The 14,868-nt window shown below is 41.7% G+C and overlaps 1 protein-coding gene across 1 annotated transcript in view; it reads right to left on the bottom strand.

Annotated features, from left to right (window-relative positions):
* Positions 1-12,800, bottom strand: part of LOC131543128 (adhesion G protein-coupled receptor E1-like) — a 37,899-nt gene extending 25,099 nt beyond the window's left edge. The window contains exons 1-4 of the mRNA XM_058780347.1: positions 12,275-12,800; positions 11,983-12,123; positions 11,794-11,899; positions 5,596-5,723 (exon numbers count right to left, since the gene is read on the bottom strand). Of these exons, the coding sequence (XP_058636330.1) occupies positions 5,596-5,723; positions 11,794-11,899; positions 11,983-12,123; positions 12,275-12,422 (523 nt within the window). The 5' untranslated portion in view covers positions 12,423-12,800. The remainder of the gene's footprint in view (positions 1-5,595; positions 5,724-11,793; positions 11,900-11,982; positions 12,124-12,274) is intronic.
* Between the last annotated feature and the right edge of the window lie 2,068 nt (positions 12,801-14,868).

Raw genomic sequence — 14,868 nt, 5'->3', positions numbered from 1 at the left:
CCTCAGGCGAGGATTTAGTGATCCACTGGATAACGGGTCCGGATTGGGAACGTGAGACCGCACCCTTTTCGCTCCGTTCCTCCCAGCCATTCGCCCTGTTGGCGTGGGATTTTGGTAAGCCCAGTTTCTGCTCCCGAATTTTGTGTTTTTGTTTTTTGGATGTGACCATCCGAGGTTTTCAAATAAACTTCATTCCTCTGTTTTGCCAGCAATTGAGTCTTCCTGTCTTTTAGACACAGTGTTGTGTGACAGAACATACTGACCAGAACATGGACTCAGCTGGAGACCTTGAGATCCGCCACGCTCTCGCACAACAGGGGATCCTCCTTGGGCGTCAACAGGAGGAGATACAGGCGTCTCATCAAGCCTTGACCAGCCTATCTCAACAACTCACCACTATATCTCAACGACTCGATCAGATTCAGATCGGTCCACTGATGGATCCCGCCGTAGCGGCACCGGTATTGGAAGAGACATCTCCTCCGCGCCGATCTGAACCCCGCCTAAACCCGCCGGCTCCTTATTCTGGTGAACCCACATCTTGTCGTTCATTTTTGTCACAGTGCTCCCTGACTTTCTCGTTACAGCCCTCCTGCTTCCCCACCGAGGAATCCAAGGTTGCGTTTGTTATAATGCACCTGGCCGGGAGCGCGAGAGAGTGGGGCACAGCCATGTGGGACTTTCAAACTCCCCCGCGGTCTTCCAGACACTCGTAAATGACGTGCTCAGAGATGTGGTCAACCGGTTTGTGTTTGTATACCTTGACGACATCCTGATCTTCTCCCAGAACGAACGTGACCACATCCAGCACGTCAGGCTAGTGTTACAGCAGCTTCTAGAGAATTGCTTATTCGCCAAGCTGGAGAAGTGCGAGTTTCACGCACGATCAGTTCCGTTCCTGGGGTTTATTTTGTCGCCAGAAGGCATTCGGATGGACCCTGCCAAGGTAGAAGCAGTTGCTAATTGGCCCACCCCAGACAGTCGTAGAGCGGTTCAGCGATTTCTGGGGTTTGCCAATTTTTACAGGCGGTTCATTCGAGGGTTTAGCCAGATCGCCCTGCCTCTGACTCAGCTCACCTCCACACGATGGCGGTTTGGTTGGTCTGAACAGGCCCAGGAGGCCTTCGAGGAACTTAGGAGCCGCTTCATTTCGGCTCCCATTTTAAATAACCCGGACCCCTCTCGCCAATTCATAGTGGAGGTAGATGCGTCAGAGGTGGGAGTTGGGGCTATTTTGTCTCAAAGATCACCTTCTGACAACAAAATACATCCCTGCGCCTTTTTTTCCTCATCGACTGACCCCCTCGGAACGGAACTATGATATCGGGAATAAGGAGTTACTGGCTGTCAAGTTGGCTTTGGAGGAGTGGCGTCACTGGCTGGAGGGTGCAGGGGTTCCTTTTCTGGTTTGGACTGACCACAAGAATCTCGAATACATCCGTTCCGCCAAGAGAATAAATTCTCGGCAGGCCCGCTGGGCTCTATTCTTTGGGCGTTTTAATTTCACCATCTCCTATCGCCCGGGGAGTAAGAACGGTAAGCCTGACGCGCTCTCGCGGATCTTCGAAGCAGAGACTGGATCCTCTTCTCCGGTGTCTATCGTGCCACCCAACCGGGTGATTGCGGCGGTCACCTGGGAGGTGGAGTCCAGGGTCCGCGAGGCACTTGACGGCGTTACTATCCCCGCAAGATGCCCAGAGGGTCTGTTATTTGTACCTGAGTTGGTTCAAACCAGCATCCTGCAGTGGGGCCATTCTTCTAGGCTAGCTTGCCACCCAGGAGCGACTCGGACACTTGCGCTGATTAAGCAGCGGTTCTGGTGGCCGTCGGTAGTGCGGGACGCTCGGGAGTTCGTGTTGGCCTGCCCGGTGTGCGCGGTGGGTAAGGGCTCTAATCGACCCCCAGTAGGGCTTCTCCGACCGCTGCCTATCCCTTCGAGACCCTGGTCCCACATCGCCATGGACTTTGTCACAGGCCTACCCCTGCCTAGTGGCAATACCGTGGTCCTCACCGTGGTAGACAGGTTCTCGAAGGTGGTTCATTTCATTCCCCTCCCCAAACTACCCTCAGCGAGGGAGACAGCAGTCATTGTCTTTGATCACGTCTTCCGCATCCATGGCCTCCCGGTGGACGTGGTTTCTGACAGGGGTCCCCAGTTTTCATCTAGATTTTGGACCGAGTTCTGTCGATTACTGGGGGCGACAGCGAGCCTATCCTCAGGTTACCATCCGCAGATTAACGGTCAGTCCAAGCGGGCCAATCAGGACTTGGAGAGGGTTCTGCGTTGCGTGGCGTCAGCAGAGCCTCTGACTTGGAGTTCCAAATTAGCCATGGTCGAGTATGCGCATAACTCCCTCCCGGTCTCATCTACGGGATTGTCACCCTTCCAGTGCTGTTTAGGCTACCAGCCCCCCTTATTTCCCTCACAAGAGTCCGACGCCATTGTTCCATCCGCGCATGTGTTTATTCGAAGATGCCTCCGGACATGGAGGCTCGCCAGACAAGCCCTTATCCGGACTGGCGAAAGGAACAAGGTGTCGGCGGACCGTCACCGTTCTAAGCCCCCACTTTATGTTTGCGGTCAGAAGGTTTGGTTGTCTACCCGAGACATCCCTCTCAAGCTGCCCGCACGTAAACTGGGACCTAAATTCATTGGACCGTACGTCGTGGCCAAGGTGCTTAACCCGGTGACTGTTCGACTCAAACTACCCCCTATGCTTAAGAGAATCAACCCGGTATTTCACGTATCTAGAATCAAGCCCGTCATTCGCTCCCCCCTCCAACCCCAGACCTCTGCCCCTCCGCCTCCCAGACTCATTGAGGGGTTGCCTGCCTACACTGTACGACGGCTCCTTGATGTAAGGCGTAGGGGTAGGGGTCACCAATATCTGGTAGACTGGGAGGGCTATGGTCCGGAGGAGAGATGCTGGATTCCGGCTCGCGATATACTGGATCGCGCTCTCATAGACCAGTTCCATCGGCGTCATGGTGAGTCTTCTGAAGATGCCAGGAGGCATCCCTGAGGGGAGGGATTCTGTCATGGTCAGCACCTCCCTCCGACTCATTGCTGCGATGTCAGCTACACGTGGTGGTTTGTTTTCATCCTGTCATCTACGGCTGCACATTGGGGAGCAATCAGCGCTAACTCGCAGCGCTGTGCGCTCTATTAGCCCCGCACCTGTTACTCGTTTCCCCCCTTCCTATTTAATCCCATCTATGCCTTCTCTCTGTGTCAGTATGTCTTCTTGGGTTACGTTCTTACCTTTGCGTAGGTAGAGATCTCCTCTCTTCTTATGTACTGTGTTCAGGATCCTCAGGCGAGGATTTAGTGATCCACTGGATAACGGGTCCGGATTGGGAACGTGAGACCGCACCCTTTTCGCTCCGTTCCTCCCAGCCATTCACCCTGTTGGCGTGGGATTTTGGTAAGCCCAGTTTCTGCTCCCGAATTTTGTGTTTTTGTTTTTTGGATGTGACCATCCGAGGTTTTCAAATAAACTTCATTCCTCTGTTTTGCCAGCAATTGAGTCTTCCTGTCTTTTAGACACAGTGTTGTGTGACATGTTGTGCATCTCCATCCTGGTCACAGGCTCTCTCAGCTGAGGTCCAATCAGACGCACGCTGTTCTCCATCGCGTCCAGAAAGTGACTCAACATCTTCCCATCATCGATGTTTCCATCCGACAGCAGCTCGTCAGAGGAACTGCACAAGCTCTGTGGAATAAATCAGAGATGTTCATTCACCCCTGAGCGAGTGCATGATCACAAACTACTATGTGAATATATACTGTATCGTGCAATGTGTGTTTCACCTCCAGCAATTTCTCTCCAGTGAAATGTTCTCCACGTGGATCATTCAGAGACTCACAGCTGCTCTTCAACAGTGACATCAAATGCTTCAACTAGAAGACGACCAATGCAAATCAATATGAGTCTGACCGTATATCTAACAATATTAATCTAGGGGTGTCCCCGACTAAGGAATTTCACAGTCGAATCGGAATTTTCGAATCATGCCGATAGTCGACTGATAGTTAAATCATATATTTGGGGGCGGGGCAAAATACATTACCAAGAGTCAAGTCAGACATTCATCAGTCATAAATACACAGGGAAAATGTGTAACGGACGCCTCGCAGAAACAAACGGGGTAAATAATGTTTTACGTTTTGATTAAAAGATAGTTAACATTAAACGTCAGCAAAACCCTTAACAATTCACAACATTTTTTTTTTTTTTACAAAAGTGCTCTATAAATTTATATGATCGTATTTATAACGTTCTGCATTTCTGTTTTGAGCTGCGTGGGCTAAAGAGGACCAGTAGAATGAAGCAGCAGGTTTTTAATAAATGGGATAATAAACTAATTTATCTCACATAGAATACGCTTCATTATTTATATAACATAACGTTAATATTACCACTTATAGGCTATCTGCACAAAATGCCCCGAATGCACATGAACGCGTCTGCGCGGCTCTGAATTAACTCCTTTTGTGGACGCATTCTTCACGCAATAACATGCAGAAACACAACTAAAAAAAAAAAAAAAAATCGCAGCATTTTATTATAATAGTGTTCTTATTATAATACTATGTATAATATATGACAGTGCCAGTCATAGATATTAATATTCTGCATTGTCCTGCTCGCACCGCGCGCTGAAGAGATAATCGCTGTAGGCTACTATGATAAGCGCTTTACTGTAGCGTAACTCAACCAAAGGCATCTTACACGAGATATACACGATACAAATAAACCGACTGAAACGTTTTGAAATCACTTATACCCTACCTGATAGAGAAAAAGCGAAACTTTAATCTATAGGGGAAGTTGGATTTATTCACGCACGCTTCTTTCTTTTAAGATTCTTATTTACAGCATTATCATAATAGGCTGTACATTAAATTATTGAGAGAAACCCGGTAGTTCAATGTGAAATCAGACACTGAGCACCCCCATAGCCAAAATGGCATAATAATAATAATAATAATAACACCCCGCGAATATTTGACTGAGGGATTGGGAGTCGAATCAGGCTCCTCGAATCGAAGCATCGAATCGTCGACTATTCAGGGACACCCCTATAATAATCATAAGGAGAAGTACACATTTTACCTTCTCCGGTGTGTGGCCATCTGACTCGGGTTCAAACTGATCACAGTCCATTTCTGTGCACAACCACATTAAAGATAAAACAATAATCAAACAGTTGACAGCAAAAAAAACACTAATTAACTTCTATAAGATTCTCAGCAGCTGCTGCATAATGAACAGAACAACCTAAACATGCATCAGTGCATTTAAAATGAAGCCAATAATGCTGTAATTCTCACCGATGCATTTTGACTGGTTGTTGCCATAGTTACTGTAACCCTAGTGGCATTTGCAGCTGTAGCCGCCTGGATGATTGAAGCAGTTGGCATTTGTGCCACAAACATCTGGATCTGAACACTCATTGATGTCTGCGAGAGAAAAGATGGGAAAAGTGTCTCTGTTAATCTCATTTTCACATAATTGCACATGATTAGACATACATTTGATGTGACTGACGTTGAGATCAGTATTATTAGCAGCAGCAGGACACAATGCTCACCTGTACAGGCGCCGTTCTCATGTCTGTGAAACCCTGGAGAACAGATGCAGAAGAAACTGCCAGGTGTGTTAGTGCAACTGCTGTGAACTCCACACACTGAGGACAAACACTCATCCACATCTGCAGCCGACACACACACACACACACACACACAGACACAGAAGAGCGTTTTATTTAGACACAAGCACAGGATCACACATAAAATAGTTAAATGATAGCAGTTAGAGAGACAACGACAGCTGTCTTACGCTGGAAAACACATTTATCAGCTTCATGTGGAAACATCTTAGTGAACTTTGTTAATGATTGCATCAGCCAAACTAAATGAGGTTATGGAAACAACTGTCTCTGTGCTTCTGGATGAAACCAGGACTTCCTGATCGACTGCTACTAGTTGTATAAATATATAGTAACTGTATAAATATATAGCAACTGGTACTGCTTTGCAAAGTTTATTTTTGTATGAAAAACCCAAGATAATCTAAAACATTTGTCAAACGTCAGAGCTCACTGCATGAGACGCAATATGTTGCAATGCAACTCAACTTGATCTATTTCCAGTGCAACCTGATCTCACAGAATTCCGTGTAATGTTCACGGACTTAATTAACCTCCGAATCTGTGGTGGCATCACGGAATCGCTGAAAATTCCTGAGCTACTGGACTTTTTGGATCGCGATGTCTAATTGCACACCGATGTTCAGAAATACGAATTTTCAAAGGTCTACTAGTCTTACCAACATAACATAAGCCACAAGGGCAACGCAACAAGTAAATAACATTAACATTCGGGGCACGATTTCGTGTAAGACAGCTAAAGGTTTTCGCCATATGAGGATGTGTAAAAGTCAACGTCTTATATGTGAAATTGCACTGTTGACAATTACCACATCTGTAATTCCCATACGGTATTTTATTAAACAAATGAGCAGCAGGTTTCAAATCAGATCTGACCAAGATATTTCGAAAGATTAGGTGTTTTCTTATACACTAAACGAGGTGGTTCATCAAAACACTTCTTGAGACCGGGATCACTCTCTACAATATGCCAATGTTTCAATAAAACATTATTAGTCCTTGTCCAGGCCCTTGTCATTTCTAGGCTGGACTACTGCAATGCTCTTCTGGCTGGACTTCCATCAAACACAGTCAAACCTCTACAAATGATTCAGAATGCGGCGGCACGACTGGTCTTCAAGGAACCCAAAAGAGCCCATGTTACACCTCTCTTTATCTCATTGCATTGGCTACCAATCGCAGCTCGCATCAAGTTCAAGACACTGATGCTTGCTCATAGAACAACCACAGGCTCAGCACCCGCCTACATGCACTCACTATTAAGAATCTACATCCCTCCAGAAGTCTGAGATCTGCTAGTGAGCGGCCTCGTGGTACCATCACAAAGAGGCTCAAAATCACTCTCCAGAACATTCTCGTTCACCATTCCTTGCTGGTGGAATGATCTTCCCACCCATATTCGAGTGCTGGATCCCTGTCAATCTTCAAGCAACAGCTGAAAACTCATCTCTTTCGACACTACTTGACTTCAACCTACACATAAAAAAAAAATTAAAAAAAATCTTTCTCCTTATTTATTCCTTCCCTTGCTAGCTGGTACTTATTTAAACAATGCCTGAGACTTGGTGTTACAAGCACTTCGTTTGTCGGATTGCCTCTTCAAGATGAATCGCTTCATGTGTTCCCCAAATTGTAAGTCGCTTTGGATAAAAGCGTCTGCAAAATGACTAAATGTAAATGTAAACAGGCGAATATTGAATGTAACAATTAATCCGACGGTCAATTTTTTTTTTTTTTTTTAACGAGACTCTCCTGTTGTGATACATCTTTAAAACGACTCACTGCAGACTGGATCCACTCTTCTCGATATGATCGTTTTCCGAGTCTCTTTGTGATTGCTGTTGAAAATCTACATCTCTGCTGCAAATACGGCGAATACGACTAAATTATGAAATTGGTAACGAGCGCTTTAATGACACAGGATGATAAGATTGTCCGTGTAAAATGGTATTATGGTCAGTTGGTTTGCGATACAAAGTAGTTTCAATGCCCGATGCAGTGCGAAGAACAAGCACATCCAAAAAATTTTCTCTTGATGAAATTCAATGGTAAATTTCAACGCACTACATTTATTGTTTACCAAACTATGAAACTCCAGTAGCTCAGATTCAGCACCACTCCATATTAAAAAGACATCATCAATATATCGTTTCCATAGAACAATGTGTCTCAAAAAATCATTTGCCCCAGGGTTTAACACAAACTGAAGTTCAAAAATCCCACAAAATAGGGATGCAAAGCTTGGGGCCATCTTGGAACCCATGCTAACCCCTGAAATCTGCAAATAATAATCTGACCCAAACAAAAAATAATTATATGAAAGCACCAATTTTGCCAGGTCACTCAGACATGCAGTACTTGGTACCTGACAAGGACGTTGATCGAGAAAAAGCCTCTAGCCCACCCTGAAATGATGTTTCATTAACAAAGTTCGGGAGGAGCACGTCAGATACTTAGCCTAATTAGACACAAGTGGTAAGCAATCAAGCTAATCAATACACTGGTATAAATACAGCTGACATAGCTCCATTCATTTGACGGTTAATCAGCATCCCTCCACCACCCCTTCTCCACCATTATCACTAAAGTTCTCAACACACTATGGGGGGGTACTCTGGGTTCGGGCAATTCCCGAGCTCGGAGCCCTTCCCCAGGACAGCACGCCAACAACGTATTACCATACTCGCCAAATACGCATTACGTTACTTGTGCTAAATATGTAAGTGTGAACTCGTGAAATGGAACATTAGTGTAAAGCGATTCAACATCCATGGTAACTAGAAAAACAGGATGATCAGGTAATTTCACATTATTCATAAGTTCAATAAAATCCATCGTGTCTTTGATATAAGAGGGTAAAGACATGACCAAAGGTTGTAAGTGAAAATCAACAAAAGCAGAATTTTTTTCTGTCAGTGACCCAATTGCTGCCACTATGGGTCTCCCAGAAGGGATTTCCCTGTACGATTTGTGAATTTTAGGAAACGTGTATAGTACCGGTGTAATCGGATATTCAACACGCGTATATTCGTATTCATCTTTGGTCAACTGATCTGAATCTACAAAGAGTTGTAAAGTATTGTATACAGATGTCTTAAAATGCGCCAAAGGATTCGTACTCAATTTTTTATAAAAAAAAAACTGAATTAGAAAGTTGTCTCTGAATTTCAAATTTGTAGTTTTTTCGATCTAAAATCACCACTGCTCCACCCTTATCAGCACTTTGAATCACTATAGACAAATCTTTTTTAAGTGATTCCAATTCCGACAGTTGTGCCTTCCTCAAGTTATGTGCAAGTTTGTATTGTCTTTTAGATTTTAATATACATACAACACCACTTTCTACAAGCCTACAATAAGTATCCAAAGAGGCATTTCTATTTTTGAAAGGAACAAAAGTGGATTTACCTCTAAAACCAGTCCGATGTAATTCACTAGAATTATTGTCCTCTATAGATATACCACAGTCACTATCCCGTGACTCAGAGGTTATATCAGACATGGAAACACCGGAGTCCAATGAGTGAATCTGCTGTCCCTGCTAAAAAAAAAACAATAAAAGCCCAATAGAAACAATCACAGAAATTCTAATGGTTTCCATTAAAATACCATTATAAACCATTAGCTTTTTCCAGTAAAACCATTACAAAATTCCTTTTTGTAGTGTGTTTTGGGCATTTTTCCAAAAGGATTTAACATCCCACCAATATAATCCATCAAATTCCAGTAGACACCATTACAGTTTCCCATTAAAACCAATACAATTCCCATTATAACCATTAAAACCATTACATGTTCTATTGTGTTTTGGGCAGGGTTCTATTGGTTTTTTCAGCAGGGGTGAACTGGCCTGTCTCACATTAAAAAAATCTTGAGTCTAAAGTTTTTGCAAATCAATGTAAGTGTCAAATTTATTGCAGTGTACAGTTGGTGAAAACGAGGACAGTTAGACAGTCATTAGAGATCACTTTGCTCACTTCTGTATCGTTCTTCGTGTCACATATTGAAATCTTGCGGGAGCTCTTTTTGCTCCTCCTGCATTTTTTCTTTGACGAGAGATGTTGAATTGTCATCTGCCTTCTAAAAAACGTTGAGACTGAGACGGATAGCTGGAGTCTGAATGACGATCAAGTGAAGACGACGACTGAGCAGATGAGTACCTGTTGTCATCATACTGTAAAGGTTTATGAGCCCCACGAGAAGTGAATTGTGGCGATGAATGACGCCTCCGTTGTGATCTCCACTGGTAAACCTGATCGTTGGCATAGTCAGCAGCATCTCGGTTGAAATTGCTCTTCTTAGATGCAACAATCTCCTTTTTTAGTTCCGCAATTCGTTGATTGCATTCCAGTAGCGCTGAATCAAGTTGTTCTTTATCAGGATATTCCACAAATAGCTGAATTTTGACCTCTTCCATTTATTTTCGAATATTCACCAGCTGTGCAGAAATCTCTTGTATGGTCAATACCATTAGATCAAAAGCACACTTATTTAGAATTTCACACCATTTGTCGCAAAAACTCACATTGTCCTTGCCAATAATAGGGCTTTTGACAATCCTTAAAGGTACCTAGTTATAATATAGCTGGGGACTACTTTCAGGCGCTGCGTAATATCACTGCGCCTGCTGCGGCCATGGTACGGCAGCAAAGTTCCTTGATTATTACGCCGGAATGAGAGTATAGTTCCTAGCAAAATCGGCCTAGAAAATCGCAACTTTTCATTTCCCGCCGGTCTTAGTACACGATATAACTACAGAAGAGTCAAGTTTTAAATAGGAAAACTATCGAAACTCTTTGGTCATTTTTGAACGCGATGCTACTGGTCTAATCGGATTCAATGATCTATGCTAAGCTATGCTAAAAGTGCTATCGCCAGACCCGGAGATCGGCTGAATGGATTCAAAAACGGTAAAACTCAACTTATTAACTCTGGGGGAGTTGGAGAATGAGCCTATTTCCAAAAAAAGTGGAGTGTTCCTTTAAGCCACGTGGTATTCTCTTGACTCTCTGATAGTCACTCAACGTTACTCCATGAAGATACAATTTAGTCTCCCTCTCAAGACGTTTTTCCTGGCTTTATGTCGACCGTCTTATTTTTACAACGTGAGGCCTTTTGGATTTTTACATTAGATACATTGTCCCCGAGAGGATTAAATGAGGACTTTGATATTAGTCCATTTCTTTAAATATGAAATACCTATCTATTTATATGACTTTTTTACAGCTCTAATAAAGGTTTTGATGGTACTGGTTGAATTTATGTTCGTATGCAGGTATCAGTAAATGCTGTTCCATTGTAGATTGAGAATTGTATTTTGTTATTTTGCATAGCTTTATATGTTCTGTTTTTCTTTTCTTTCTTTTTTTCTTGATTGATATGCTATTGTTTTGGTTTATTTGTTGGGGTATTATTATAATTGTTATGGTAATATTGTGTTAGGTCATGTAACCTTTGATCACCTGGAGGTATAAAGAGAGGCATATCAGTGTTGTTCATTTGTCTGATGAAGAGCCTACGTAACACACTATGCAAATTTTTAAAAATACATTTCTTTGATATTTTTGGAGCTTTGTTGTTGTCGACTTTGCATTTCTAATATGCTTCTGAGTGTGACAAATGAGCCATCCTTTCTATCAGATGTTTTTACATGTTTTGCAAAGGCAAATGTAATGCCTTCATTCGTTTGATGATAAATTAACGGTACCTGCATGCAAAGTAATATTATAATCATGTGGAGAAGTAGCATACTGCATCTTCATGGCATATACTGTGTAAATCAATGAGCTGGTGGCAAGAACTGATTCTGTGAACTTGTTGAATATGCTTAAAAATGCTAAATGCACCATACAGAAGTTGGACGGCTATATATTTCTGTTTTTTATCCGTTATCTAATATTTATCTATGTTAGGAGTATTTAAGTATGGATTTAAACACCATTTTAACTAGCTGACACTATAAAATGCACCATTTCAGTAAAGACTCATTCTGTTCTGGAAGGCAAGCATTGGAAAAAGTCATTTCTGAAACTGATTATAATGATGAGCTTTGCTTTGATCAACAGTCGAATGAAAAGCAGAACGATTGAGGACACTCACCGTCACATCCTGAGTCTGTTCTCGAGGGCGGTATCCCTTCGACAGATGCACTTGTACGAGCCGATGGTGTTCACACACACCATATCACCTGTGCATTCACGTGTTTTCTCAACACACTCATTGATATCTGTTGGGGGAAGCAGTGGATATTAATTATAGTATTTAAATCATATTAGTGGACTCTTTTATCCCCATAATTCTTTCTCGTACCCTCACACTGTCCATTTTCTGCTGTGAAGTTGGCTGTTGCTGACCGAAATCCTTCATTACAGGTGCAGTAGTAACTTCCATTTGTATTTACACACTGAGCGTGATCACCGCACTGATTCGATGTTGAACACTCATCCTCATCTGTAAGAGAGACCATCAGAAAGGAAACATCATTACAACGTTAGAAGAGAACTACAGTTACACAAATTCCCTATTTTGAGTGACACACAGACCTTTAACTGTGTGTTATGACAAAAACATATTGTATTAAAACACATAAGGAGCTCATTACCAACACAAATCTTGTTTTTTATTTTGAATCCAACGCCACATTCACGAGATTCACTAGACTGCAGGAACAGACCTGATGAAGACAAAGAAAAAAACAATATCGGTATAATTATGCATACATTTATAAATCTATAAATCCATCCAGCCATATGAAAAACTCTCCTGTCAGACCAAATTATACTTTAAATGATTAAATTAAGTAATATGTTATGAATTTGGCCACATCTGATGGGTGTTGTCGGGCACAACCTAAAACACTATAAAGTTACAGACACAAGTTTAAATAAAAAAATAATAATTTACTAAACAGTTTCATTTATTAATATTCTCATTTACGCATTATTTATTAATGTTCATTTACATTTAGTCATTTAGCAGATGCTTTTATCCAAAGCGACTTGAGGACGAATGAGGGCAATGGAAGCAATCAAAATCAACAAAAGAGCAATGATATGCAAGTGCTATAACAAGTCTCAGTTAGCTTAACGCAGTACACGTAGCAAGGTTTTTTTTTTTTTTTAATTAAACAATAAATAAAAAGAAAACAGAAAATAGAAAAATAATAGAGCAAGTGTTAGAGGCCTTTTTTTACTTTTTTTAATGCTACAGATGAATGATTGATATGTATATTTGTGTGTGTGTTTATTTATTTATCTCTCTATCTATCTATCTTAGAATATGAGCAAAACATGGGTTCTGCTTGAATGGAGGGAGGAGCCACCCATCTATGACATTGTCCCTAAAAAGGACATACCGAAAAAAAAGTTTGAACTTGGGGATGTTGTGGATGTTGCCTACGAGGATGAAAGTTCACCAGCCACAATTATAGACACTGATGGTAAAAAGTACTGCAAACAACTAGACTAGAACAATGAAACCCTCAGGAGGAGGATGTTCAGGCTAGAGGGAAAAAGAAGAAAACAGCCATGTGTGCCAAATGTAGAAAAAAGAGTGGCAAAGAAAAAGAAAATTTACACTCCAACTCAGTCCCCATCATCTGATGCAGAGCCTCCATTGAAACAACAAGTAATTGCTACATTACTACTTTTCATTATTTATTTTATTTTATCACAAATAGTAATGACACCAAGGTGCCAATATTGTGTTTTCATCTTTAGGTCATTCACAGAAAGAATATTATATTAATGCAAGAGATAAACCGCATGGACAGTCAAGCTGAAGAGTCAAGCAGGGAAACTCAGCTACAGCAAGAAATTCTTCGATTACAGAAAGAAAATGAAAATCTACGTGCCCTAAATATATCTCTGCAACAAAGTATTATTTTTTTATATCTGTATTTCTCTGTCTATCCATCTATTTATCAATTTATCCATCAGTGTGGTTGTCTGCTAGTAATCACTTTTAATTTTATTATTATTATTATTATTATGGTTTGTCCTGAAGCTTATAGTCCGGTATTGACCCAATTACCGGTCCAAAAGAATACTGGTTCTCGGTACCCATCCCTAGTCAACAGAGACAAAAGCAATAATACTGATCCATTGCTGATGTGCTAATAGATCCAGGGGAAGGAAACGAAAATAGATGTGTCAGCTTCTATACCAATTGTTATTTATTGCAATTAGCCTATAATATGAATGACTCCTGTATCCAACACTTAACACATTAATATAGGCCTATACTATAAATGGCCTACCTTCACTGCCTAATATGAACTAATCCAAAAGACCTGCACACACTTACTAATAAAACAAGAAAATAGATCACACAAACACACAGAAAAGCCTCCTAATGTTTTTATGGGTCATGAATATTAGTGATCCATCAGGATATCGATCCTTCTCCCTCATTCTCTGATCACCCCGTAGAGTTTGTGTTTGTCGTCCAAAAACAGAAAAGAAAAAGAACAAACATTATCCTGCGCACACACCCCAGATAGCACACGTACGTCTGCAAGATATCTGTTAAAGATCTCGTGATCTGGAAAGCATCTGCTGTGTACAAACGTCTGCCAGACGTCTTTCAGATGTCAGTTTTACATACATTCTAAATCATAAACATCTTAAAGACATCTAATAGACATCTATTTGACATATAAAAGGAAACGTCCTTATATCACAGATGAGCAAACACTCTAAAAAATACATCTTGCAGATGTAAATGCAGACATCAAATAGATGTCTCCGAGATGTAAGTGTACTATCAGGGGCATTTACATGATTGTTATTGGACTACTGTTCTTCTCTTTGTGTGTGTTTCTCTTCTTCAAGCTGAAGAGGGAGACACAACACAGAATAATCAGTTAAGGACACTTAAATGAGCACGAAAAGATGAAAGTGAAATGATCTACTCAAACAGAAAAGTCCATTTCAGCTCCATATTACGAAACTGTAATCTTTTAAATTCCCAATCGAAATTAGTTTTCCAGTTATACATTAATTCCCTCAGTGACGTGGCGTCCTCGGAGTCTGTCCATCTCTCTCTTAAATGTTTATTTGACTTTTTCCAGAAGCTTGCAGCCATTCGGTTTCCCCTTGTTTCCCCTCTGCTCGTCTCATTCATGTCGGCTCCTGCTCAGTGTGAGGATTTCCAGATTGCTCTTATGATATTCAATGTAAATATATAATTACAGAG

The sequence above is a fragment of the Onychostoma macrolepis genome, chromosome 01 (assembly GCF_012432095.1).
Source record: "Onychostoma macrolepis isolate SWU-2019 chromosome 01, ASM1243209v1, whole genome shotgun sequence".
Lineage (NCBI taxonomy): Eukaryota > Metazoa > Chordata > Actinopteri > Cypriniformes > Cyprinidae > Onychostoma > Onychostoma macrolepis.
This window is presented reverse-complemented; position numbering and strand designations above follow the sequence as displayed.